The sequence below is a fragment of the Balaenoptera borealis genome (genome assembly GCF_965194805.1).
Source record: "Balaenoptera borealis genome assembly, chromosome: 8".
Lineage (NCBI taxonomy): Eukaryota > Metazoa > Chordata > Mammalia > Artiodactyla > Balaenopteridae > Balaenoptera > Balaenoptera borealis.
In genome coordinates, this window is record NC_138865.1 from 39389524 (window position 1) to 39416874 (window position 27351).

The 27351-nt window shown below is 40.2% G+C and overlaps 1 protein-coding gene across 5 annotated transcripts in view; it reads right to left on the bottom strand.

Moving 5' to 3' along the window:
• NTRK2 (neurotrophic receptor tyrosine kinase 2) overlaps window positions 1-27351 on the bottom strand; it is a 409783-nt gene that overhangs the window by 115609 nt on the left and 266823 nt on the right. For all 5 annotated transcript variants that reach the window (XM_082401158.1, XM_082401155.1, XM_082401159.1 and 2 more), the window contains one exon: window positions 8672-8802. In XM_082401158.1, the coding sequence (XP_082257284.1) occupies window positions 8672-8802 (131 nt within the window). The remainder of the gene's footprint in view (window positions 1-8671; window positions 8803-27351) is intronic.

Below are 27351 nucleotides of genomic sequence, written 5' to 3' on the forward strand. Positions count from 1 at the left end.
AAGCACAGAACTGAGAAACTAGTGAAAGTAAAATAGAAGTAAGAAAATAAAAACAAAAGGAAGCTTAACATTCGTCTGAAATGCTTCCACAGAATATTAAGGCTAATGGGAAGCTGGTAGGGGAGGCAAGAACACTTATTTGAAATCATTGGTGTGATTGGATGTTGTGAGCCATGACAAATGATTGTGCATTTCAAAGTATAGGTGGTTTAGGAGGCACAAGGTAACACGAAGATTGTGTCCTTTTTAAAATACTGATGTCATATTCTTCTCCTATACTTTTTAGAGAACATAGAAACAGAGTTAAGGTGAAAGAGAAAAAAAAGAAGAGATTATTATGGCAAAACCTCACAATGCCCAATGCACACCACTGTGCTTAAAGCAGAGAGGGAAATGAGTAAACCCTCCTACGAGGCAACCAAGATGGATAAGAATGTTTGTCAACATGCCTAAGCTCTTCTGGGTCAAGACCTGTTGCTAATGGAGACTGTTTACTCTTCTGATATCTTCTAGACCTGCACTGTCCAGTATGGTAGCCAATAGCCACATGTGGTTAGTGATCATCTGAAATACGGTCCAAATTGAGATGTGTGTAAAATACAGATTTCAGATTCTGGAAACTTGGTATGCATGAAATACCTCATTAATATTTTTAGATTAACAGTATATTGAAATGATGATATTTTAGATAGGTTGAATTAAATAAAACACATCAATACAATGAGTTTCATCTGTTTCTTTTTACTTTTTAACGTGTGGACTATGAAATTTTAAAACAGAAATATGGCTTGCTTTTGTGGTCCACGTTATACTTCTATTGGACAGACCTGTTCTATAAAAGTCACCTTAGTAAGCTATTAATGGGTCAACCTACTTCTTGGGAATGTTGGAAAACAATGCTAAACTGAAATAGAGTTAAGGCAGACACCCTCCTTATAAGGTCCTTACAGGCAATGATTATGCAAGTATTTAGGGTAAGCCATAGTCACGAGGCTATGTGATTCTTCTAACTTACAGGGTCCTCTCTAAAGAAAAGTAGAGGAAGCTTCTAACCAATGCTTACAAAAGTGAACTTTTGAGGAGTATATTGTAATAAATTCAGAGATAGAAAGAGCTTGATAGAAATAAAATCTTAGAAACTAGGAAGAATGTAGGAGCTGTCTCCCCAACATTCCTACAAATGTAAAAGCTAATTAGATGACTGTATAAAAACAGTAATGATCACACACACACTCAGATAGTGCTCGCTGTACTAGAAAGCAACACTCTGTGTAACTTTGCAGTTACATATGATTGACTGCAAAGGCCAGTCTATCATATGTAACTGGACTTTGCAAGGACTTTAATTATATACCAAGTGCCAGAGTCAAATACAAGATTCATAGCCAGGATGTTGACTGCTGCTATGTTTATTTTCACAATGGTGATCTCATGGTTCCAAATCTAACAAGCCAACCATCCAATGGGAAACATGAGGTTAATTTCTAATTCGTATACTTTAAAATACTTGCAATAATTTGGGGGATAAAATTAATGGTTTGTGCATGTATATTACATCAAGTTGCATATTACAAATGCTAAATCTTTGAAAAATGGGAAACTAATTCATAGCAACTGTCACATTAGAGAAATATTGACTCAAAAGAGTGAATCAGAAGTTGGCCTCCGACATGCACAACTGCAAGATATTTACAGGCTTTAAATATGCTAGCATACAATTGACTGAGACAATTCCACTAGATAGAAAGGAGCTGGTAGATCACAGTAGACCATGACTCGATTACGAGTTCTGCTGTCATGTTAATTAAAAAGCAGCCCATCTATCACAATGCACATGTTCTAGAGATACAGAGGAGTGAAATGAATACTCCAGCTATTTTGGTATCAGATGAGACCTCATTAGAGTGAGATGCACTGCTTGTTTTCAGCATTTCTGAAAAGATGTGGATAAATTGGAGAAAAGCCAGAAAAAAAGGGTTAACAGGACAAATTAACAAGACAAAAAACAGATCTCCCATCAAAGGTTAAAAGTTGAAGTTACTGGGAAAGGGACATTGATGGAGAAACTTAATAATGGGGGCCCACCGTAACAAGTACAAGAGGGATTCTGACACGGAAAATGTTACTGTCCATCCTACAGCACATGTGGATGTGCACGTACACACACACACACAAGCACATGCACTCACACATGCGCCAGGGAAGAATGCACTTCCACTAAAGGACATAGAAATCTATTAAGCAGTGCCCGGACCATAAAGATGATTAAGCCTTTTAACAAGCCACTGTTCAAAGTTCTACCATTTCTGTTCCCAGAAACTTGTAAAGATGGAATTGATAGTATTTTCTGCAACATTATATTCTGTTAAGGAATACAAACAATTTTTTTAGGGCAACACTGACAAATGTTCTCTTAAATACACTAACCTTGTCATCATCAATTTCTATTTTGTGGGAACAGGTATTTCACACACCAATTTAAATGTAGAAATGGAGGGGGGCACGGGAGGAGGAAGGAATGGTTGAGAGACTTCACAGTTAATCAAGATGTGAGGACTGATGTGACAACTATCAGTAGAAAATAAAAAGAAGGAAGGAAAGGAAGGAAGGGAGGGAGGGAGGGAGGGGTGATGGAAGGAAGGAAGGAAGGAAGGAAGGAAGGAAGGAAGGAAGGAAGGGAGGGAGGGAGGAAGGGAGGAAGGGAGGAAGGAAGGAAGGAGGGAAGGAAGGAGAGGAGAAAGAAAATAGCCATCTGTCTTAAAAATAAACTTGCCTGGGGAAAGCACTTGAATCGATGAACTCTGGACGCTCTTTCTCATTTACAAATTGCTTCCTTGTTCCAGACTGAAGGATAAGCTGTCTTTTTCGAGGTCTCCTACTGCCCTTACACATATTCTGAGACAACTGGCTCTAGTTGCTTCTGGCCCATAAGTGGCCTCGCCTGTGTCACATGACCACCTTGGATGCTTGGACCGCAGGCAGGTGCCTGGTAGGAACACTGACTGGAGTAACTGGATGCATGGCATTTCCTTCTTAAGGAACCTGAAGGTGAGTAATAGAGACCGTGGGAGCAGCAGTGGGCAGGAGGCAGCAGCCCAGTGCTAGGGAACAGCGGAGGGGAGAGACAGCTGTGCCACACCAGCAGGGAAGCCTGGAGGAGAGCCCTAGTGCCTCCTGCGAGGATAACAAAGGGACCGTCCTAAGGGCCAGCTCAGATCCTGGTGAGCTTCTGGATCCCAGCTGCTTCATTCACAGTGAGGCCCAGTGGTCCTGCAGGTCCTATTTGAGTCATTCATCTTTCAGTTTTTCCTGTCAGATCTCTTTCCCCTGTCCTTTTGTTTAGCATCTCTAATATTCTTTCAGAGAACCCATGCCCCCTTACATTTGGTCCATGGGTGTGGGTAGAGCTGACCTCATCTTCCATTTGCAAGGATATGCATGTGACCCAGACCTAGATAATCAGAACATTCTATTCCCTTGGCTGGAGGGCCTGGTGAAACAACTCAAGACAAGCCAATACGAGTTGGCCCTTCGACTTTTGCATAATTGTTGGGAAAGAAGAGCTCTCTTTTGGGTTGCTAGGATGGCCGCATCTAAGCCCAGAGCCACTGCTGCTGAGTCTTTAGCATAGTGTGGGGAGAACCTGCCAGAGAATACAGTCAGCAGAGAAGAAAGCAGAGCCAGGAGATGGAGAGAGAGAGAGAGAGAAAGAATTGCTGATGCCCTGGATCTTTCAGTGCCTGAAGCTAGAGCACCAGCAGCAAGGTCTTCCAGTAGCTTGGGCAAATACATTCCCTTTTCTGCTTAAATCAGCTTGAGTTGGGTTTTCAATGAATATTATATTGCTCTTATTATCAAAGCCGGTTAAGGTATTTTGCTTGTATCCTCCTGAGGCCAAAGCACTCATCCGGAATCATTTTCCTTATTTCCACCTATTCCCTTGAATTACATTTCTACCCAGGAAAACATGAAAATCTCTCTCATCATTATACACAAATAAGCACAACTACACACTCCTTTGTATTACTTGATAAGTGGTATTATGTTGAATTTCCTCAGTTTGGTTTATTAGGGCACGTGTAGAATTCAGTAAGTGAAAACGTGGTGCTCAGTGGGCATGGGGCTGGTGAGGAGGTCGGAGTTTTAGTCCTAGGTCTGACATTAAGTGATCTCATTCAAACTATGTAAGTTTGGATGGGTCATTTATCTTCTCTGGACCTCGTTGGCAAAATGCATGAGTTAAGCTAAAGAATTTCAATAATAGCTCTATATATCTGCACAGTGATTCAATCATTTCTAAAATGATTTCTCATTAGATTATATCATATATATATATATCTCATGAAATTATTTCTTACCTAGAAATGCTAACTGCCAATTATTTACATTTTCAAAAGTCTATTATTTCAATAGCCCATCCATCCATCCATTCAACAAGCATTTATTGCCTGCTACTACATATTAGGCAATGTGCTAAAAGGCATGGTTCCTACCCTCAAAAATATGTCACTCTAATGGAGAAGATAGATACTCATGTCATTGATTAAATATACCCACGAATACACATATAATTAACAACCTTGACGTATGCTGTAAAGGACAAGTACAGATGCCTTAATACATGGAACTGGGAGTTCTGACCTAGACAGGGGAGCAGCAAGGGGAAGTCTCCTTGAAGGAGCAACTCTAGCTGAGAGCTGATGGGTGAGTGGGAGCTGTGTGGCCCCGAGGCTGCGCTGGGGCCCTCCAGGCCCGGGCATAGCCACAGCGTGTTGGATACTACTTTGGGCTGGCTCAGGTAACATGCCACAGGGTGTATCAGTCAACTCTGCCAAAACGCTTGCATCATTTCCTCTGTTGTTGACAAGCGAATATTCAGAAACATGAAAAACAAAAAGCCTTCATTAGATGCTAAAGAAAGTGCCTGCTGAACTCAGATGTCACCATTTTGCATCTTGCCAAGTCTTCCTGTGCAGAATCTCTGACTCGCTTTAACTTACACCTTGAGGAAGACACTCAAATTCTCTGGGTCTTGGATTTGCCATTTATAAAACATGGGGCTTGGATTATAGATTATAGATATGATTCCTAAGGCCTCTCTTGTGTTCAGCATTTTCTGTTTCTAGAAGTACACCTGAGTTAGTGGAGAGGGGGAAGAGAGGCCATGAATCCTACAAAGCCCACTTGTGGCTATATTTAAAAAATGAAAATTAGCGCACATTCACAGCACAAGGAAAGGTTGTAGGAATTGTAGCTATTGAAATGCAGGTTGGATGGAGCCAAAATTAGTTAACGCATCCACAGCTAATGCAGGGAAATGGTGATGCAGTGTTTCCTTGGCAATTGAGTTACTTAAAGGTAAAGGAACTCATTTTGATCAAAGACCGGTTTCTCTGCTTCTCATTCTCTCTGTGGGTTCTTCAGTTGTCATTCAGAGGAAAGGGACAAATCCATTTCACTAAAAAACAAAGGTCATCCCAAAAATCAAGAAAAGGGCAATCCGGCTGGATCCAAACAAGCAGATACTCTAATGGGAGAGGCCTGTTCAGCCTCCCATGCGCCCTTGAGGGGCTTGCGCATGCCTTAGGATCGCTCCCACTTTAAACTGGCTTCTGTGGATCCCTCAAACCTTAAGTCATTTGGGGCAAGTGATGCCAGAATTTACAGGAACCTGATGTCTGTCAGTCTGAATGCAAAACCTTGGATTTCAAACCAGTCAGTTCCTTCTAGAGAAGGAAAAAGGACAATAGCTGCTATTTCTTAGCATGCATAATCAATGCTGCAGGGTTGCTAGGCAACAGGCAGAAAGACCGTCAAACATCCCTGGGTGCCTCCAATGGAGGAGGAGTAGCCCTGGCAGCCATTCCTCAGAGGTGAAGGGCTATGCAGGCCCTGGAGGCCACGTTCAGTTTGTCTCAGTCCTTTAAAAAAAATCCCTTTATTGTGGTCAGGATGGAACCATAGATATTTTCCTCCCAGGCTTATTAGATAGTCTTTGAATACACTTTCAATTGGCCCACACGCCTAAAAATGAGCAGATCAGGCTGGTGAGAGGCAGCTCTATGAAAGGTTCATGTGTTTTTCTGACCCAATTCATCCCGGAGCCCGTGAAAGATCGGACTTGTTTCTTCCGTGGCTGTAGCCTCTGGATCCCAGAAACTTAAAATGGGCCTCCTCTCTGAAGCTTGAAATCATTCTGGCCAATGTAAGCAAAGCCTCTGATTTCAACAAAAGTTCACATTCAAGGTCATCGAGATGAGATTTCTTAGCTGTGTGACCTTGAAGTTGAAATGAATTTTTAAGCTGTAGATATTTTGTTCTCTCTACTTGAGATAAAGGGACAAATTTGCTTGGTTTTGTTTTTGTTTTGTTTTTCAGCAGTGTTGATTAAAGAGCAAACGCTCATCGCGGGTCGTTAATTTATAAACATTTATTTGGCAAAGCCAGGAGGTTTATGGGGACTAGGGCCTGGATCGGAGTCGGGGGTGGGATTAGGGCTATGACTGAGATTTAAACCAGAAAGAAGCCTCACTGGCAGTAGTGATGGGAAGCATGCTGTGGGCAGAACAACTGGCTACACATTGCTGACGCTGGCTGATCCTTCATCATTATGAGCCCAAGCCCTGAAATCCTGTTTTAGCACTAGTTTGGAAGGAAATGTAGCATCTGAGTTGAGGGCGCCGTGGAGTTAGTTAAGGACACTGCAAGAAGTACACCAGACCAGGAGCGGAATTAGGAGTGATACGGAAATGAAAGGCAATACCCACTGAGAAATTCTGTGAGTCTATCTCTTTATCAGGCTGAGGTCTTTCAGCTATTCCTACACTGTCCTCTAGGTTTCCCTAATCTCCCAGGACTTTCTCACATTCAAAGATTTCACCTTGTGACCCCATGAAGTGAATTTCTGAAGGCCTGTATTAGCTCCCTGGATGGCCTCCAAATATCAGTGGGAAACATGGCCCCAGGGCCTTCAATCTCCCTGCCTATGACACATGCTAGACTAGGCTTATATGTTCCCTAAGTGTCTTCCAGCTCTAACCTTGCATCAGGCTATGAATCTACAAAAACAGAGGCACCTTTCAGTCCCATTTTTCCAAAGGGGGGAAAAAAGATAGCAGCAGAAGAAAGCAAAGACTGCAGATATAACACTGCCAAATGTTCTGAACATTTTGTGCTTTAAAAAATCACAAACTTTTTGAGTAAATGAAAGAAAAGAGGAAGGAATTGCAGCAGCAGGAATTAAACATCCTCAGCGTCCCCTCAGGATTCTCACTTTACACCACTCACCCCACTTAACCTCGCATCTCTCTAGCATCTCCCTTCCCCTCTTCTCTACTCTGTCTCACTCCCCTCCTCCATCTACCTATCTTAGAGATGATGTTTATTTGATGGATATTACATTGCTCATCCCTAGAAAGGTCTGTCCTTTATTCACCCCAAAGTGGAGCTTTTTAGGAGCCTTTGCTGAGAGTCTAAGAGTATCCGTGCCACTCGGCTTAGTTACTTTTGATGACAAGGAAAGCAAATACACAGTGTTTCATCCAGATGAACTTTAACAGAAACTGTGTTTAGTCTGCAGGTTGGGGAAGTTCAAGAATCATTTTGTTTCTCTCCTCTGTTACCCATTACACATATATTGAAGTATTTTAAGGCTAAGTACAACAGTAATGGAATACATGTCTCATTTTTAAAAAGTTGTCCTGGTTATAATGAGTAAATAAATGCCATTTGTACAAATATTCTGTGTTTGGCCAAACAAACAAACAAATAAAAACCCAAACTCAATCATGTTAGGCCAAGAAGTTACATTTTATTACATTAGCCATGTCCGTATTCATTTGGTATTTAATTCATTTTATAAACATATGCCTTTTTTAAGTGTTTTACATATATTATACCTTGGTGAGTTGTTTTTTCGTAATTTTGACAATGCATGTGTAAAAGATATGCTGAAGTCTTTTGTGCTATTTATGTTGATTCTCGTGATTTAGAGAGCTCAGTGGAAATTTTAGCCCTTTCAATAATGTTTATCTTATTGAAGAACAGGTCTCCTTTTTTGAGTTTATGAAGAAATGGCTATGATGAAGGACTTTCAGACTTCTGTATTTCAGTAAAATCTTGTGTCTCCTAGGGTGGTGGGATCTACCAGAGATGTCACCCATCCCAGATGGAATCATGCCTAGGGCCTTGGAGACATTTGGGAGGGACAAAGTAAGTATAACAGAAGTTCTCAGCAGAACTGAGGCTGAGAGGGGAAGTGAAGGCCACAGTCTCCCTTCCAGAACCTTCAAACAGAAGACAACCTCCCGCTGAGCTTGGACAAGCACTGAGCAACCTGAGGAGACAGCGGAGTCTCCAAGACTTGGCCGGTTGGATTCTGTTTGACCCCATTGACCTCTATCCAGAATTTAATTAACATTGACTGGGAAGAGTAGCTCAGAGCTATTCACAGCCTGTAGACTGGAAGGTTGTCCCTGAGCAGAACCTCTGACACTTGGATGTGCCCAAAATACCCTTCCCACTGTCCATTCCTTTAAAGGAATTGGAACACATCCACCATAGCAGATGTAATTTGCTCCTGAATTGGCCACTACAATAACATAAAATAAAGCATCACCTCCACACCTGAGTGTGACCACGGATAATGAGACGTTCTGGAGTGTTCGCTTACCTTCACTGCCACCAAGATCTTGTCCTGCTCAGGACAGAGGTTATAGCATTCAGCTAGGAAAACTTTTCCAAAGGCTCCTTCGCCTAGCTCCCTTTTCAGAACAATGTTATGTCGCTTGATGTGCTGAACAACTGTAAAACAAAGACAGAATGGACATTGGAATAGAGGCATGTGGAGCTGCAGGCAGAGGATGGGGAGTCAGTGGCTACATCCTGAGCTTGCAGGCCCCCGGTTCTCTCCTCCGCACATGGGTAACCAGACGGGAAGCTCAGGGTCCATCCGTAAGGTCCACCCCAAAGGGTTGGAAGGTGGCGGCGTTGGCTTGCTCTCCAGAGTGGAATTATTGTTTCTGATAGAACTAAAGGAACCACCTAGCCATTGGCTGCAGAATGTCATTAATGAGCTTTACAGACTAGGAAAGGGGAGAAATGAGAAGGGAATGGATATTAATGGCAGGCCTCTCACAAGCCAGATGTTTTGCATGTATTTGTCAGTTATGTGTCTAGTGGGAAAGGCAGAGAGCTAGCCAGGAAGTCTTAAGTCTTTGTTAAGCTCCCTCAGACTCCTGAGGGAGAGAGGCTCAGAGGATACAAAGGGAAAATGCAAGATCTGTGCTTTGCTGATTAAGGCTGTGTCCTCACCTCACTTTTCGCCTCCTGCTGAGGTAGGCTCCATGGTTGAGCCTTAGTGACGCCTTTTGTTTAGACCAGAAATGTCTAGAAAAGGCTGGTTTCCTTAGCTCCTTTCTAAGATTGTGTCCTAGTCTTGGCTCTCCAAAGCTAAGAGGAGACAAGAATAGAAGCATCTGGGGAAGGGAGAATATTCCTCCCTCTCGTCCAGAGCAGAGCTGGCCCATGTCACTCATCCATGTGCCTTACTGGAGAAAGAGGCAGGAGGTGGTCCAGCATCCTTTAGAGCCCAGTAGTGCAAGGTGGGAGGGGAGTGAGTGATTCTCAGGACAGAGCCAGTGGAGAAGCCCTAAAAGAGACTGTGCAGAGGACAGAGCTGCAGTGTGAGCTTGGGCCTCTTCACCCAGCACATCAAGTGTTGGATCCCTTAGACCAGGGTTTCCACCAGGTCAATGGACAACTCATCCCTGAACGGCAGAGTTTAAAAGGACTCTGACTCCCTCTAGAGCTTGGAATGTGCAGCCGACAATATTCTCTCATTTGACTCTCACCACACTGGGAAGCATCCTTTCCTACATTTTACACTTGGAGAAACTAAGTCTGCAAGAATTTCAATGATGCATAGCATGGGAATGGAGGATTTGGCATTTGAACTCAGGTCTCTCTGAATCCAGAGTCTGTGATTTTTCTTCGACACCACAAAGTTCCTTTCCAATTGTAAATTGTGTTAAGCATAAGCATAACAAGAGAAATAGAAATATATAATAGGCTAAAAAGTAAAAATAGTCTTCCAGCTTCCTCTCTGCTTAGTTCACTCTTCAAAGGCCAGTTCAAACTCTCAAAAGTTCAAAAGGAAATACAAAGCATATCTCTGTAGTTTTAATAATAATAAAGTGAATACCCATGAACCCACCATTCCATTGTAAGAAGCAGAATATCACTAGTACTTTTAAAGCACTAGTGTTCTTTCTTGATTGTACCCACTTCCCACTCACCTCCCAGGGGTAACCACTATCCTGTATTTTGTGTTAATCATTTGCCTTATTGGTTTGCTACCAATGACATATCCCAAACCAGAGATTGTTGGGCTATGCCAGTTTTGAACTTATATAAATGGAATCATACTACAAGCATCCTTCCATGTCTTACATCTGTCACTCAACAATGTCCATGAGATTGAATTACACTGTGTGTGTAGTAGTAATTCTTTTGCTTTTGCTACTTTAGAATATTCTGTGGAAGGACTGTAACACCATTTATTTATCCATTCTATGTTGATGGATATGTTATACAGTTTCTTTTTAGATACAGCTTGATATAAAATGCAACTGGTGATTAAGGTTATGCTTTAATAGGATTTTTCCCCTTATAATTCATGTGGTTTGGAGCTATGGCTGCTTCCATAGGCCTCTGGGAACTCAGGGTGATAAAAATCAAAAGGTCTTTTATGAGCAACATTATTAATGAATCTAAGAATGTATATTAATTTCTCATGCTCTAGTAGCAATGCCTGAATTTAAGAGGGGAGAAATGTGTTCATTAGGAAGAGTGCCCATATGAAGAGATGAATGTAATTCTTGCAGAGAATTAGCTGCCCTATTTAAATCTAATATTTAACTCCATGGTTGTCACATGTTCATTGGGAATTAAATTGCCACTTGATTTACTTTACACTCCAACCAGATCAAGGCAAGTATTTAACTCTTTTTTTTTTTTTTGCATTTGATTTATACTTTTCCTCCCTCCCTTCCTTCCTCCTTTCTTTCCTTCCTCCCTCCCTCCTTTCTTTCTTTCTCTCTCTCTTTCTTTCTTTCTCCCTTTCCTTTCCTTCCTTCCTCCCTCCCTCTTTCTTTCTTTCTTTCTTTCTTTCTTTCTTTCTTTCTTTCTTTCTTTCTTTCTTTCTTTCTCTTTCTTCTTTCCTCCCTTCCTTCCTTCCTTCCTTCCTCCCTCCCTCCCTCCTTCCCTCCCTCCCTCCCTCTCTCTCTCTCTTTCTTTCTTTCTTTCTTTCCAAACAGTAAAAAAAAGTTGGTGGCAAATAAGTTCATAAAGCTATGGATAAAGCCACAACTTGATCATCCTCAAAGCTAAAATTGATGAGACCAGTTTTCCCATGTTGACCTTGAAGGCAGTAAATGTATCTTTTCTTTAAGAAATGGGCTATTTTGCATTAATTTGTTTTGCTATGTTTGAGACATAATAGATTACAAGAATGCTGGCCTTTTGTCAATGTACTCCCTCTAAATAGAATGAATTTCTCTTTTCTAAGACTGGAAGCCACCAAAGGGCACAGGTAACAATTTTGTGTTTGTATTTGCATTCCTGCCAGGGTCTCACAGCTGGTGCTATCCAAACCTTTGTTGAAAAATGTGCCGAATGATAATAAAAACAATAGACAAATACTGTTTAGTTATATTATTTCAGTTAACTGACAATAACCTTACTGAGTATGTAGGCAATAAAGCAGCCCAATTCTCCAAGATGTCAGGAGTAGGGAGAACAACTAGTCTGAAGCTATTACATCCTTGAGCTAAGAATTTCTTCCCATTCTCTTCCAGGAGAGCATCGGGACTTATCCCAACCTGCCTCATTGCCTGCTTCCCTCAATCAAGGGAAGTCCCCAGTACCCTCTCAGGGCCCCCCTCTTTATCCAGCCTCAAACCCCCAAATTGCTCATAAGTGCCCAAGGCTGAGCCAATGCTAACGCCTTCACCTCCCTCACAACCCCTTCCATCGGTCCCTCTGGGCTCGCTCCCCTGTCATCCACAAGCTCCCTGTATCCTCAATCTCTCCTTAAACTTCCCTTTACCTCCTCCTCCACTCAAATAAAACCTTGTCTGAGGAAACTCATGCCTTCCCCCTGCAGCCCTCTCGAATGAAAGCCATCCCCACTCCTCACTCCCAGGTACTTCAAGGCCTGTGTGCCTGATGTCTGACCATTACTCACCCCACTCCTGCTAGAGCCCCAGCCAGCTGAAAGCATCTATCTTAGGGAGCCATCAGCCTGACCATGTCTGCCCCCTCACTCTGATATCTTGGCTACTCCTCTCACCCACTGAGCTCCTGGCTCAAGCTTTCCCTCGCTATCCTCCCGATGCCATCATTCTCAGGTCCTGAGGCACAGAGGGCTGAAGTAGCTTGCCCAAGCTATACAAACACTTGGCTGCCATTTGTCTTGTGTCTTTCAATAGTGCGGCTGAGAGGCGAGGCATTGGGAAGTTTGGTTTGGCTGTTTGCATGGCATTTAGCTGACTTTTTCTGGGAGCAAGACTTCCTTTTTTTAAATTTTATTTTATCATTATTTTTTGGTGGGGGGGGCTCACCATGTGGCCTGCAGGATCTTAGTTCCTTGACCAGGGATCAAACCTGTGCCCCACTGCAGTGGAAGTGTGGAGTCCTAACCACTGGACCACTAGGGAAGTCCCAAGACTTTCCTAATGAAGGAAGCAATGCACTGGTTCCCATTCTAGACAGTCTCACTGTGGACAAGCACTTTGAATAACACTGCCTTAAAGGGTCCTGGGAATCTTGGGTTCATTTTATACAAAATATCCTCAGTGAAGTGAGTCTAAAGATTCCATGATAAATAAGCTATCAGGTAAGCATGTTAAAATTTTTACACGCTTCATTTCTCTGAGGTCAGTCAATTCTCTGCTTTTAACTTTGGAGACTCCAGTAAAAAGACCTCAAACCCAACATGAATAACTAATAAAAAAATAAATGAAAGCCCAGACTCTACCATAAATGGCTCCTTAGTTTCGGAGGAAAACTCAAAACAATAATTGATTTTTTTTTTTTAAAGTTTTATAAAAAAAGTGTCTCTGAAATTCACCTTGCCAAAAAAAAAAAAAAAAGGAGTATCGTGAAGAGGTGTAGGTGGTGTAGGAGCTATACCAACAAACTCATGTGGTCTGCAGACTGATCTATGTACGTTCATATAGTCAAAACAAAGGGTGTGATTAGATTATTGTGCAAATAAATCTACTCTGTGGAATTGGGGAGAAATTGATGACCAGCAATAATAATCGTGATGAGGGGCTAAAATCTGTCTGGATGTCTTTATCACTAATGGAATTTTCCAGAGTGGAAATTTGGTGCCCTTGGTCATTTTCTTCCTAAGTACCAGAACTGGGTAGATTTCTGGTTTTGTATTAGTATCACATTACAGCCACTGAAAAATGCATTTTGTCACAAAGTAGCTTCAGTAGTTTATGGAGATGCTTGCAGTTTCAGATGGTTTAAATCAAATTCCTGGTATCAATATCTCCCAGAAGTAAATATTCTATATTTACACACAGGCTATAGTATCAACCCATGTCTATATTCATTATTACTAAATCTAAAACTAACAAAACAAATAAATAAATACAACGCTACCCACTTAAGGTTGAAATCGGAAATACATCCTCCCATTTCCTCAGTAATGGGGTTTCATAGAGATCCTTGGCCTCCTGGATGCATCCTGCTCAGCACCTGGACATTTGAGACATTTATTGAGTCTCAATATATGTCAAGTACTAAGTGACCTGCAGTTAAAGGAAAGATATTTTAAAGTTGTGAGTAGGATGGTAAAAGTAATATACCCCAGAAGATAATGTTCTGTATTAGGAGCAATCTTTCTGTTGCCCTACAGACCTAAATGTAGGGCCTGCCTCAATAGTTCCAACGCAAAGGACCAGATGCTATGATGGGAACAGAAGCGAAATATCATCGAGGCTGACTCCCTCATGTCTGATGGTCAGCCAGTGAGTCTCAGAGAGGTGAAGTAACTTCCCCAGGACCACACAGCTAGAAGGAGACCAAGCTAGAACTCAGATCCGCTGACTCTCAGAAGAATGACCTTGTAACAGAAACCCCTATTTGAGACTGCAGGCAGTGAGCATTCCCTGACAGTAAAGTGATAAAAGGTATTTCATTTAGTTAATTATCTCTTCAACTAGAAATACTTGAAACATTGACGTTTATCATCTGAAATGGATCAAGTATCTCATAATGAAGAATTTCATTAGAAAATGGCCAATAAACATAAAATATGAGTGCAAAAAGCGGGATGTCAAAACTATGAAAAATGCTTGAGCTTGATTTTAAATGCAATTAACAAAAATTATTTACTAAATATCTTAATGTCTATTTCATAGGGAGCATATTGAAACAGGTTAAATCATCCACCTTGTGAAAGTAAATTTGTATGAAAGACAGGAACTATGTTTTTTTATTTCATCTATATTTTTATTAAGATATAATTTGGGACTAAATTGAAAATAAATGCAATTAAGACCAGAGATATAAACCACACCAGGACAAGACAAAGCCAAATATTCATAAATAATATTAATGATGAAATAAAACGTAATAATACTGAGCCATTCTTAAGCACTTTTCAGCAAAAAATCTCAATGTGCATTACCATCGACTAATTTTTATATCCCTCTGAATGAGGTCAATAGTCACATTTATTTTACATATGACACCTCAATGAATTGACTACCTTGTGAGCAATCCACTTATCCTTTTCCAAGTGCAATTTCCAATGAAATGAGGAAGTACGGAGGGAAGAGAGGAGCCCTAACATGTGCTGATTGCTATTATGGGCCTGAAAATGTGCTGAGAGGTTTACAAGCAATATCAATCTTCATAGCTATCCAGTAGGGTATCCTTATTTCCATTTTCAGATTAAAGTAAAAAGAAGAGGATCATATTAGCTAAATAAGTCACCCAAGTTTGTACAATTGGTAATAGGCAGAGTTTAAATTCTTTCCACTACAACACTCCACCTTTCCTTGGCCTTCTTACAACAGACAAAGTGTAAGAGAAAGTGAGCTTGACTTTGCCCACCTAGGGAGTCATGGGTCTACTTTTATCAACTTAGTTCAACAAAACTTTATTAAACACCTACTGTAGCCTGGGCATTTTTCTGTGGCCTAGTAAAAAGGATGCACAAAATAATCCCTGTTCTCAAGGAACTCACAACATAAAAGGGCAGAAAAACACATGCTTATACCTATCATAACTTTTACTTGTACCTCTGTTTCATTCACAAAAGATTCAGGTACTTTATGTGATCATGCAAGAGAAAGCAAAAACTTAAACAAGAACTGAAGTCAGAGAAAATGGAAAAGAAGGCTAAAACAAGATGTTAAGTAGAAATGCAAACATGCAGATTCTAAGGTTCCTCATGCTTATTAAAATCAAGTCATAAATTGATTCTGAGTTTCCTGGCAGCAGAAGCCAGGACGAAATGCAATAATTTATAAAATTTTGACTACCCATAAGTAAGGACACAGAAATGTCTTATGGTAAGTAAGATTCTTCACAGCATTTAGTTTTGAAAGGAATTTATGGAATGGATTTTACACAGGAGATAAATGTCCTTAACAATGTCTGTAAAGTAAATAGTGAGTTTCCTAAGAATATTTCTCATGGCAGAGCTCAATGAGAAATAAACGTATGCTGCAAAAGCCACCCTCAGTCAAATATGCACAGTGCTTATCATTGTAATGGCATAAAAATCAATGTTTATGGGCTTACTCAAGAATGCTTTGGGCACTCTCTCTTGTGAGAACACTGGAGTCACAACGAACTGCTGTACAATCATGGACAGGAAGACACTGGAACTCACCAAAAAGGATACCCCACATCCACAGACAAAGGAGAAACCACAATGAGACAGTAGGAGGGGCGCAACCACAATGAAATCAAATCTCATAACTGCTAGGTGGGTGATCAAAAACTGGAGAACACTTATACCACAGAAGTCCACCCACTGGAGTGAAGGTTCTGAGCCCCACGTCAGGCTTCCCAAACTGGGGGTCCGGCAATGGGAGGAGGAATTCCTAGAGAATCAGACTTCGAAGTCTAGCAGGATTTGATTGCAGGACTTCGACAGGACTGGGGGAAACAGAGACTCCACTCTTGGAGGGCACACACAAAGTAGTGTGCACATTGGGACCCAGGGGAAGAAGCAGTGACCCCATAGGAGACTGAACCAGACCTACCTGCTAGTGTTGGAGGGTCTCCTGCAGAGTTGTGGGGTGGCTGTGTCTCACTGTGAGGACAAGGACACTGGTAGCAGAAGTTCTGGGAAGAACTCCTTGGCGTGAGCCCTCCCAGAGTCCACCATTAGCCCCACCAAAGAGCCGGGTAGGCTCCAGTGTTGGGTTGCCTCAGGCCAAACAATCAACAGGGAGGAAACCCAGTCCCACCCATCAGCAGATAAACAGATTAAAGTTTTACTGAGCTCTGCCCTCCAGAGCAACAGCCAGCTCTACCTACCACTAGTCCCTCCCATCAGGAAACTTGCACAAGCCTCTTTGATAGACTCATCCACCAGAGGGCAGACAGCAGAAGCAAGAAGAACTACAATCTTGTAGCCTGTGGAACAAAAACCACATTCACAGAAAGATAAACAAGATGAAAAGGTAGAGGGATATGTAACAGATGAAGGACCAAGATAAAACACCAGAAAAACAATGAAATGAGTGGAGATAGGCAACCTTCCAGAAAAAGAATTCAGAATAATGATAGTGAAGATGATCCAGGACCTCAGAAAAAGAATGGAGGCAAAGATTGAGAAGATGCAAGAAATGTTTAACAAAGACATAGAAGAATTAAAGAATAAACACCTAGAAGAATTAAAGAACAAACAAACAGAGATGAACAATACAACAACTCAAATGAAAAATACACTAGAAGGAATCAATAGCAGAATAACTGAGGCAGAAGAACGGATAAGTGACCTGAAAGACAGAATACTGGAATTCACTGCCATGGAACAGAATAGAGAAAAAAGAATGAAAAGAAATGAAGACAGCCTAAGAGACCACTGGGACAACATTAAATGCAACAACATTTGCATTATAGGTGTCCCAGAAGGAGAAGAGAGAGAAAGGACCCAAGAAAATATTTGAAGAGATTATAGTCGAAAACTTCCCTAACATGGGAAAGGAAATAGCCACCCAAGTCCAGGAAGCGCAGAGAGTCCCATACAGGATAAACCCAAGGAAAAGCACGCCAAGACACATAGTAATCAAAGTGGTAAAAATTAAAGACAAAGAAAAATTACTGAAAACAGCAAGGGAAAAACGACAAATAACATACAAGGGAACTCCCATAAGGTTAACAGCTGATTTCTCAGCAGAAACTCTGCAAGCCAGAAGGGAGTGGCATGATATACTTAAAGTGATGAAAGGGAAGAACCTACAACCAAGATTACTCTACCCAGCAAGGATCTCATTTAGATTTGATGGAGAAATCAAAAGCTTTACAGACAAGCAAAAGCTAAGAGAATTCAGCACCACCAAACCAGCTCTACAACAAATGGTAAAGGAAATTCTCTAAGTGGGAAACACAAGGGAAGAAAAGGACCTACAAAAACAAAACCATAACAATTAAGAAAATGGTAATAGGAACATATATATCGATAATTACCTTAAATATGAGTGGATTAAATGCTCCAATGAAAAGACACAGGCTCACTGAATGGATGCAAAAACAAGACCCATATATATGCTGTCTACAAGAGACCCATTTCAGACCTAGGGACACATACAGACTGAGGGTGAGAGGATGGAGAAAGATATTCCATGCAAATGGAAATCAAACGAAAGCTGGAGTAGCAATACTCATATCAGATAAAATAGAATTTAAAATAAAGAATGCTACAGGAGACAAGGAGGGACACTACATAATGATCAAGGGATCAATCCAAGAAGAAGATACAAAAATTATAAATATATATGCACCCAACATAGGAATAACTCAATACATAAGGCAACTGCTAACAGCTATAAAAGAGGAAATCAACAGTAACAAAATAATAGTGGGGGACTTTAACACCTCACTTACATCAAAGGAAAGATCATCCAAACAGAAAATTAATGAGGAAACACAAGCTTTAAATGATACAATAGACTGGATAGATTTAATTGATGTTTATAGGACATTCCATCCAAAAACAGCAGATTAGCTTTCTTCTTCTCAAGTGCACATGGAACATTCTCTAGGATAGATCACATCTTGGGTCACAAATCAAGCCTCAGTAATTTAAGAAAATTGAAATCATATCAAGCATCTTTTCTGACCACAATGCTATGAGATTAGAAATAAATTACAAGGAAAATAACGTAAAAAACACAAACACATGGAGGCTAAACAATACATTACTAAATAACCAAGAGATCACTGGAGAAATCAAAGAGGAAATCAAAAATTACCTAGAGACAAATGACAATGAAAACACGACGATCCAAAACCTATGGGATGCAGCAAAAGCAGTTCTAAGCGGGAAGTTTATAGCAGTACAAGCCTACCTCAAGAAACAAGAAAAATCTAGAATAAACTATCTAAACTTACACCCAAAGGAACTACAGAAAGAAGAACAAGCAAAACCCAAAGTTACTAGAAGGAAAGAAATCATAAAGATCACAGCAGAAATGAATGAAAAAGAAACAAAGAAAACAATAGCAAAGATCAATAAAACTAAAAGATGGTTCTTTGAGAAGATAAACAAAATTGATAAAACTTTAGCCAGACTCATTAAGAAAAAGAGGGAAAGGACTCAAATCAATAAAATTAGAAATGAAAAAGTAGAAATTACAAGAGACACCGCAGAAATACAAAGCATCCTAAGAGACTACTACAGGCAACTCTATGCCAATAAAATGGACAACCTGGAAGAAATGGACAGATTCTTAGAAAGGTATAACCTTCCAAGACTGAACCAGGAGGAAATAGAAAATATGAACAGACCAATCACAAGTAATGAAACTGAAACAGTGATTAAAAAATCCTCCAACAAACAAAAGTCCAGGACCAGATGGCTTCAAGGGAATTCTATCAAACATTTAGAGAAAGGCCAACACCTATCCTTCTCAAACTCTTCCAAGAAATTGCAGAGGAAGGAACACTCCTAAACTCATTCTATGAGGTCACCATCACCCTGATACAAAAACCAGACAAAGATATTACAAAAAAGAAAATTACAGACCAATATCACTGATGAATATAGATGCAAAAATCCTCAACAAAATACTAGCAATCAGAATCCAACAATATATTAAAAGGATCATACACCATGATCAAGTGGGATTTATCCCAGGGATGCAAGGATTCTTCAATATACGCAAATCAATCAATGTGATACACCATATTAACAAATTGAAGAATAAAAACCATATGAGCATCTCAATAGATGCAGAAAAAGCTTTTGACAAAATTCAACACCCATTTATGATAAAAAGTCTCCAGAAAGTGGGCATAGAGGGAACTTACCTCAACATAATAAAGGTCATATACGAAAAAGCCACAGCAAACATTCTCAATGGTGAAAAACTGAAAGCATTTCCTCTAACATCAGGAACAAAACAAGGATGTCCACTCTCGCCACTATCATTCAACATAGTTTTGGAAGTCGTAGCCACAGCAATCAGAGCAGAACAAGAAATAAAAGGAATTCAAATTGGAAAAATAGAAGTAAAGCTGTCACTGTTTGCAGATGACATGATACTATACATAGAGAATCTTAAAGATGCTATCAGAAAACTACTAGAGCTAATCAATGAATTTGGTAAAGTTGCAGGATACAAAATTAATGCACAGAAATCTCTTGCATTCCTATACACTAATGATGAAAATCTGAAAGAGAAATTAAGGAAACACTCCCATTTACCCTTGAAACAAAAAGAATAAAATACCTAGGAATAAACCTACCTAGGGAGACAAAAGACTTGTATGCAGAAAACTATAAGACGCTGATGAAAGAAATTAAAGATGGTACAAACAGATGGAGAAATATACCATGTTCTTGGATTGGGAAGAATCAATGCTGTGAAAATGACTCTACTACCCAAAGCAATCTACAGATTCAATGCAATTCCTATCAAATTACCAATGGCATTTTTTACAGAACTAGAACAAAAAATCTTAAAATTTTTATGGAGACACAAAAGACCCCGAAGAGCCAAAGCAGTCTTGAGGGAAGAAAACGGAGCTGGAGGAATCAGACTCCCTGACTTCAGACTATACTACAAAGTTACAGTAATCAAGACAATATGGTACTGGCACAAAAACAGAAATATAGATCAATGGAACAGGATAGAAAGCCCAGAGATAAACCCACGCACCTATGGTCAATTAATCTATGACAAAGGAGGCAAGGATATACAATGGAGAAAAGACAGTCTCTTCAATAAGTGGTGCTGCGAAAACTGGACAGCTACATGTAAAGGAATGAAATTAGAACACTCCTTAACACCATACACAAAAATAAACTCAAAATGGATTAGAGACCTAAATGTAAGACTGGACACTATAAAACTCTTAGAGGAAAATATAGGAAGAATACTCTTTGACATAAATCACAGCAAGATCTTTTTTGATCCACCTCCTAGAGTAATGGAAATAAAAACAAAAATAAACAAATGGGACCTAATGAAACTTAAAAACTTTTGCACAGCAAAGGAAACCAGAAACAAGACGAAAAGACAACTCTCATAATGGGAGAATATATTTGCAAATGAATCAGCAGACAAAGGATTAATCTCCAAAATATATAAACAGCTCATGCAGCTCAATATTAAAAAAACAAACAACCCAATCCAAAAATGGGCAGAAGACCTAAATAGACATTTCTCCAAAGAAGACATATGGATGGCCAAGAAGCACATGAAAAGCTGCTCAACATCACTACTTATTAGAGAAATGCAAATCAAAACTACAATGAGGTAGCACCTCACACCAGTTAGAATGGGTATTATCAGAAAATCTACAAACAACAAATGCTGGAGAGGGTGTGGAGAAAAGGGAACCCTCTTGCACTGTTGGTGGGAATGTAAATTGATACAGCCACTATGGAGAACAGTATGGAGTTTCCTTAAAAAACTAAAAACAGAACTATCATATGACCCAGCAATCCCCCTACTGGGCATACACCCAGAGAAAAGCATAATTCAAAACGACACACACACCCCAATGTTCATTGCAGCACTATTTACAATAGCCAGGTCATGGAAACAACCTAAATGCCCATCGACAGATGAATGGATAAAGAAGATGTGGTACATATATACAATGGAATATTACTCAGTCATAAAAGGTACACAATTGGGTCATTTGTAGAGACGTGGATGGATCTAGAGACTGTCATACAGAGTAAAGTAAGTCAGAAAGAGAAAAACAAATACCATGTATTAATGCATACATGTGAAACCTAGAAAAATGGTACAGATGAACTGGTTTGCAAGGCAGAAATCGAGACACAGATATAGAGAACAAACGTATGGACATCAAGTGGGGAAGGTGGCGGGGGGTGTGATGAATTGGGAGATTGGGATTGACATATATACACTAATATATATAAAATGGATAACTAATAAGAACCTGCTGTATAAAAAAGTAAGTAAAATCAAATGCAAAAATTAAAAAAAAAAAAGAATGCTTTGGGGATGGGGTAAAAGAATAGATGTAATTTCCCACACCCGCTACTGGGTCTAGAACATATCAGGCAATCAATAGTATTTTATGAATAAATAATAACATAAACATGAAAAAATAGATGAGTGGTTGAACAAGAGATGAGAATGGTGGGAAGGAGGGCATTTAAAGTGGGGGAAGAGAAAAAGCAAGGATGAAGAGGAGGAAAAGTCCAGATTATCATACCAAGTGTAGTTAGTCAGACAGAGAAAGACAAATATTATATGCTATCACTTATATGTGGAATCCAAAAGAATATGATACAAATGAACTTATTTACAAAACAGAAACAGACTCACAGTCACAGAAAACAAACTTATGGTTACCAAAGGGGAATAGGGGGGTGGGGAGAGGGATAAATTAGGAGTTTGGGATTAACATATACACATTACTATATGTAAAATAGATAAACAACAAGGACCTCCTGTACAGCACAGGGAACCATATTCAATATCTTGTAATAACCTATAATGGAAAAGAATCTGAAAAAGAATATATATGTATATAACTGAATCACTTTGCTGTACACCTGAAACTAACACAACATTGTAAATCAACTGTACTTCAATAAAAATTTTAAAAAAAGAAACTGTGATTTATATTGTTTTTTCCTAAAGAGAAAAAGCAGGCAATACGCAGTAAAACGAGGACAAGTTTGGACCATAGAGGGCCCTGAACACCTCACTAAGTAGTTTAAACAATCTCGGGCACTAGTAAGTATGGACTCAGACAACTGCTTCACTGCTCTTTGCCTTCCTTTCATCATCTTTAAATGAAGGAGTTTGGACTAAACAGCATTTCAGATCTGCTCTAGCACACACACACTTCCATAATAGGTGAGCCCGTAGCTTTGTTCTGTATGTAAGTCTTATGTAGAAGACTTTTGAGCATGGAAGAAAAGTGACAGGGACAAATTAGATTATTCTGGCAGTGATCAAACTGGAGGCAGAGAAGCCAGTTCTGATATAACTTAGACCTTGCTCTCACAGAGGCCTGTGCTAAGCCGAGAGCGAGCTCCAGCAGTCATTCATCCATCTTTCCTCTCCAGCCCCTTGCCCATCGAATGCACACAGCTCAAGGTGACAGACTCCAGGGAAACTGAGGTCAAGTCCGTGACCCTGAAGGGAACAGAGGATGTCACCAAGGACTAATCCTGATGTTTTCAGGGAAAGACAGAGAACAAGGAGCAATAGAGCAAGACCGAAATGGACAAATGAGAGAGGCAGGAGAAAGGGCCAGGGACGAGCGTGAGGAGAGCCAAAGGCAGACTTCTGGGGGCAGAGGACACAGCACTGGGCCACTGAAAGAAGACATGGACTTCCAGGGACTCCCAAGGGGCCCAGTAGGAACCTTTGCACTAAACCTTGCATTGGGTCCAGTGATGGACAAGGTAAGACTCTTGCAAGGTGACTTTGCATTGCTGGAAGGGCACCAGGTACTTACTTGGATGCCCCGTACAACATCCAACAGCAGCAAAGGACCTTTTCCTCTTAAACCAAATTTTAATACCCTATGTTCAATGAGAACAGAGCAGCTATGGAGGGAAAGGCAGGATTGGGCTTAATCTAACCTGAACATCACATTAGATAAAAGACTTGAGTTATTTGAAGTTAAAATTCCCAAAACTTCTTGTAGAAAACAGCCAGGGAGGGGGAAAGCCCCAGAAATCTTTCAAGCTGTTAGACTGAAGGGAACACCACACTTCAAAATACACATACGGCACATCCTTCGCTTTGACAGCCCCTAACAGACAAAATTATATCTGTTCTACACACTGGCATGTGGTAGAATTGGATTGATTTGCCCTGACAGCCCTCCCTGCTGGAACAATACTTGTCAGTCAGCCCCAGCAATGTTTGTATTTTCAAGAATAATTATGCAGAGTGATTGTACAAGATCCTGGCAGGTGGGCCAGACAGGCTTATCTGTCTACCTCTCCGACCCTGTGTCCCTGAGCCCGAGGATGGAAAACACCCCTTTAACGTCCTGCTTCCCCCCTCCCAAGCTGTGTGCATCAACCTCCATTTGAGAGTTCTATGCTGATGTCTGTTTTATCATTTGGAATCCTTCATTCCCATGCCCTCCAAACAGAAACCTTCCTTCCTTCAATAATTTCAACTGGTAGCCACTATGTTGTCCTAATTGACTTCTTCAAGTCAGCTGGCCTTAACCAACATACATCTGAATGAATGCTCCAATGTTTTGTCTTTGGTGGAGATAATTCACATAACACACACACACACACACACACACACGCACACACATACCAGTGTGCATTCAGGGACTTTCCTAGCCTGTGTCTTAATTGTGAATAGTTTACCCAAGAATAAATATATTGAGTCTCTTTTCTGTGCACACACTCTAGTGAGGGTAAGAGAAATGCAGATATAATGAAAATGGGATCAGAATGCAATAAATGGTAATGAGAGGGGCCAGCCAAGTGCTCTGTAAGTGGGGCCATTCAGGAAAGGCTCTGTGAAGTCATTGAGCCAATTCTAGAAAAGCAAGTTAGAGTCTGTATGAAGAAAGCTCTGAACACAAGAGAACGGGGCAAGTGCTTAGCCTAAGAAACAGTGGGGAGCCAGTGGGCACTTCATGAGGTCCGGAGTTCTGTGCCAGCTTCCCAGGCTGCCTCACATGGCTGTAGACTCTGCCCCAATTCCACAGAAAGGCAATGCTCAATAGAGCTCACAACCAATGATATGTGGTGAATGAAAGAGACAGGATCACAGACAAGATTTTTGGGTGCATCCCAAGGGTTTTCCATCTCTGGATGGCTTTCTGTCCAATTGATATGTCAAGCAGAGTACTATGCTATTTCCTCTTCAATATGATTATTTGAGAACTCATATTTTCAAAGGTAGGACTAATGTTGGTTTTCCTTAAAGTATTTTGCAATACTTTCAGCATCTTTCAATCCAACATACCTGTTTTTTCCTTTTCATTTCGCCATTTAAGCACCTATGTGTAAAGAATTGTGTCTGATGCTGTGGAAGGTTCAAGGGTGAATAAGGGCAACAGGAAGCCAGTGTTCATTAATTGCACATCTGCTGCGTACGAGGTATCATGTCAAGCATTGTGCATACAATCTTTTATTCAGACATTCTTCTGCACCTAAGAAGAGACATCACTGACTCCATTTGGGGAATGGAATAAGTAAGTCTTGGAGATGTTAAGTAATTTGCCCAAAGCCACACAGCTGGAAAGTGGCCAAGGCAAGCTAGAACTGGCTTCAAAACCAAGCAGTCTCTCACAATAGAACACAAATCTTTCCCCTAAAGGAACTGTAGTCTAATAGGGAGATGAGACACAAAGTACACAAATAACAGTTGTAAAAAGCAGAATGTAAAACACACCATGACAGATGTTAGAAATACAGGGTTGAGGGTGTTTAGAAGAAAAAAATTCTTTGAATACAGGGTTTGGGGTTGGAGGGTGTGCCATTTGAATTTTCCCTTGTAAGTTGAGCAGGGCTTGAAATGTTGGTTGGAAAAGAAGGGCATTGTTGAATGTAATGAATTATGACATTTTCAAATTGTCAAGATGTCACTGACTTGATCATGTACTGGACTTTCATGTTAAGACATACCTGCATTAAAGTCCAAAATCTGAAACCTATTTAGGTTGAACCAAACGAAATTTCCATTTGTGCAGGCCCAAATGAGACAAATATCAGCTATTTCATGTGGCTTAACATTAGGTTGTATCTTTACAAACAGAAACTCTGAATGTTAGAAAATACATATCTTTCAATGTTCAAAAAAACATAAAGGAAAGCAATACATGCACATGGTAACAAACCAAGAGCCTTAAGATAGAAAGAAGTTGTACCCTTCCATACTCCTCCCTGTCCTTGGTCCTACTCTCCTGGGAAACCAATACAATGCAATTTAGATTTTGGTTTTCAAGGGGTGAGCTCCATAACTCTAATTAATATGGTATACCTCTTGTTCCTGTTTTCCCAATTTAAGACACATTGATTCTCCACTATATAAGAGGAGGATTTTGCTTGCACCGTCTCCCACCTCCACCCAATAACTGGGTGCTGTATTAGTTTTTAGTTCTTCTATTGATTATCTATTATACTATACCTCTATTTCTGCCAGTATCCTGACAGTCTTCTGTATATGATGAGCATATTAGCACCCCTATCTTCCCTCTACCCCACTCATATATTGGGGTATATTCTTTGAGCTTGACCTTTACTACAACTGTGTCAATATTATTGTTATATACATTCCATTCCCAATATGATACAATTAAGTGTCTTATGCTTCTAAAAATTGAACAGCAATAAACAGAATTTATGTTAATATGACCAGCTTAATACTGTATACTACAAGGCTAAGTGGGTGCCAGGACTGCATTTGCTTTTCATGCCTAATATCACGCAGAGAACTTCTGAGTCACTTGAAGGAGGATGTTTATAGCATCAAGATCAAAAGACTTCTCTCTCTTAAGCATCAAGACTGTTACAGCATCAAATTCAGGCAGACAGATTTTTCATTTCTCCTGCTGGCACTTGTGGACCTCTCAATTTGAGGTCCATGGTGCTTCTTCAACACTGAGAAGTCATCTTTGTTTTTTTCTTTGATAATTTTCTCCCTGCCATTTTTCTCAGTTCTCATCATTATCTGGAAATCTTAATACATATTATTAAGATAATACATATGACATATTAAACATATGTCACCTCTCATGATACAATTGAATTGTATGAATTCTCTCTCATGCATTGGTTATCTATTTCTCTTCTTCTCCAGCACTATCTCTGCCTTTTTGCTCTTTATTTTGGAAAACTTTCTTGCCTATCTTTCAGACCTGTGATTGAAACTTGTACTTCCACCACCATATATTTAATTTTTATGAGTTCCTTATCTTATAATTCCTTTTTCCTAGCTACTTAACTTTGATTTATGTGCATAAAGTCTCAAATCAGAGAACACTTTTTTCTTTTAAATTTTCTTACACTCCTAAAAAATTTCTTTTCCCTCCAAGGTCAGTTTTTCTCTTTGGATCTTCTCTTTCAGGTGCTTATTGTCCTCACATGTAGAGTGGATCTTGAATTCTATTTATATTGAAGAAAGAAAGACAGGATAGCTAACAAGGGTTTCCTGGGCTCTTATGTCAGTATTTCTGATTTCAGATGGGAAGTTTGGTTAGGAATTGGGTCATTGGTAGAACACATAGATAGGGAGGGCTTGCTTTAGGATGAATAGGCAGAGAATGGACCATTCAGCTGGAGTATAAACATGCCAGAGTAAAGAGAACAGTACTCTGTTCTCACATACCCATACTAATATTAGCCCTCATTCTCTAGGACAACCTGGCAATTTCCGCACAGAAGTGTTTTAGATTTTTTTTTTTTTTTTTTTTTTGGTATGAGGATAAATAATGGGCTATCTGCTTCTCTGCCCAGTTGTAGGTGGGAGTGTGTACCACTCATGCAGTGCCTCCCTTGTTTTAAGCCCTTTCCCACTGCTTCCTTCTGTTGAAACTGCTGCATGCACATGATGGCCCCAAGCCTGCAACCATTCCAGGTTCCACCAAACAGGGCACTCCTGCCTCCACTGCAGACCCCCATAG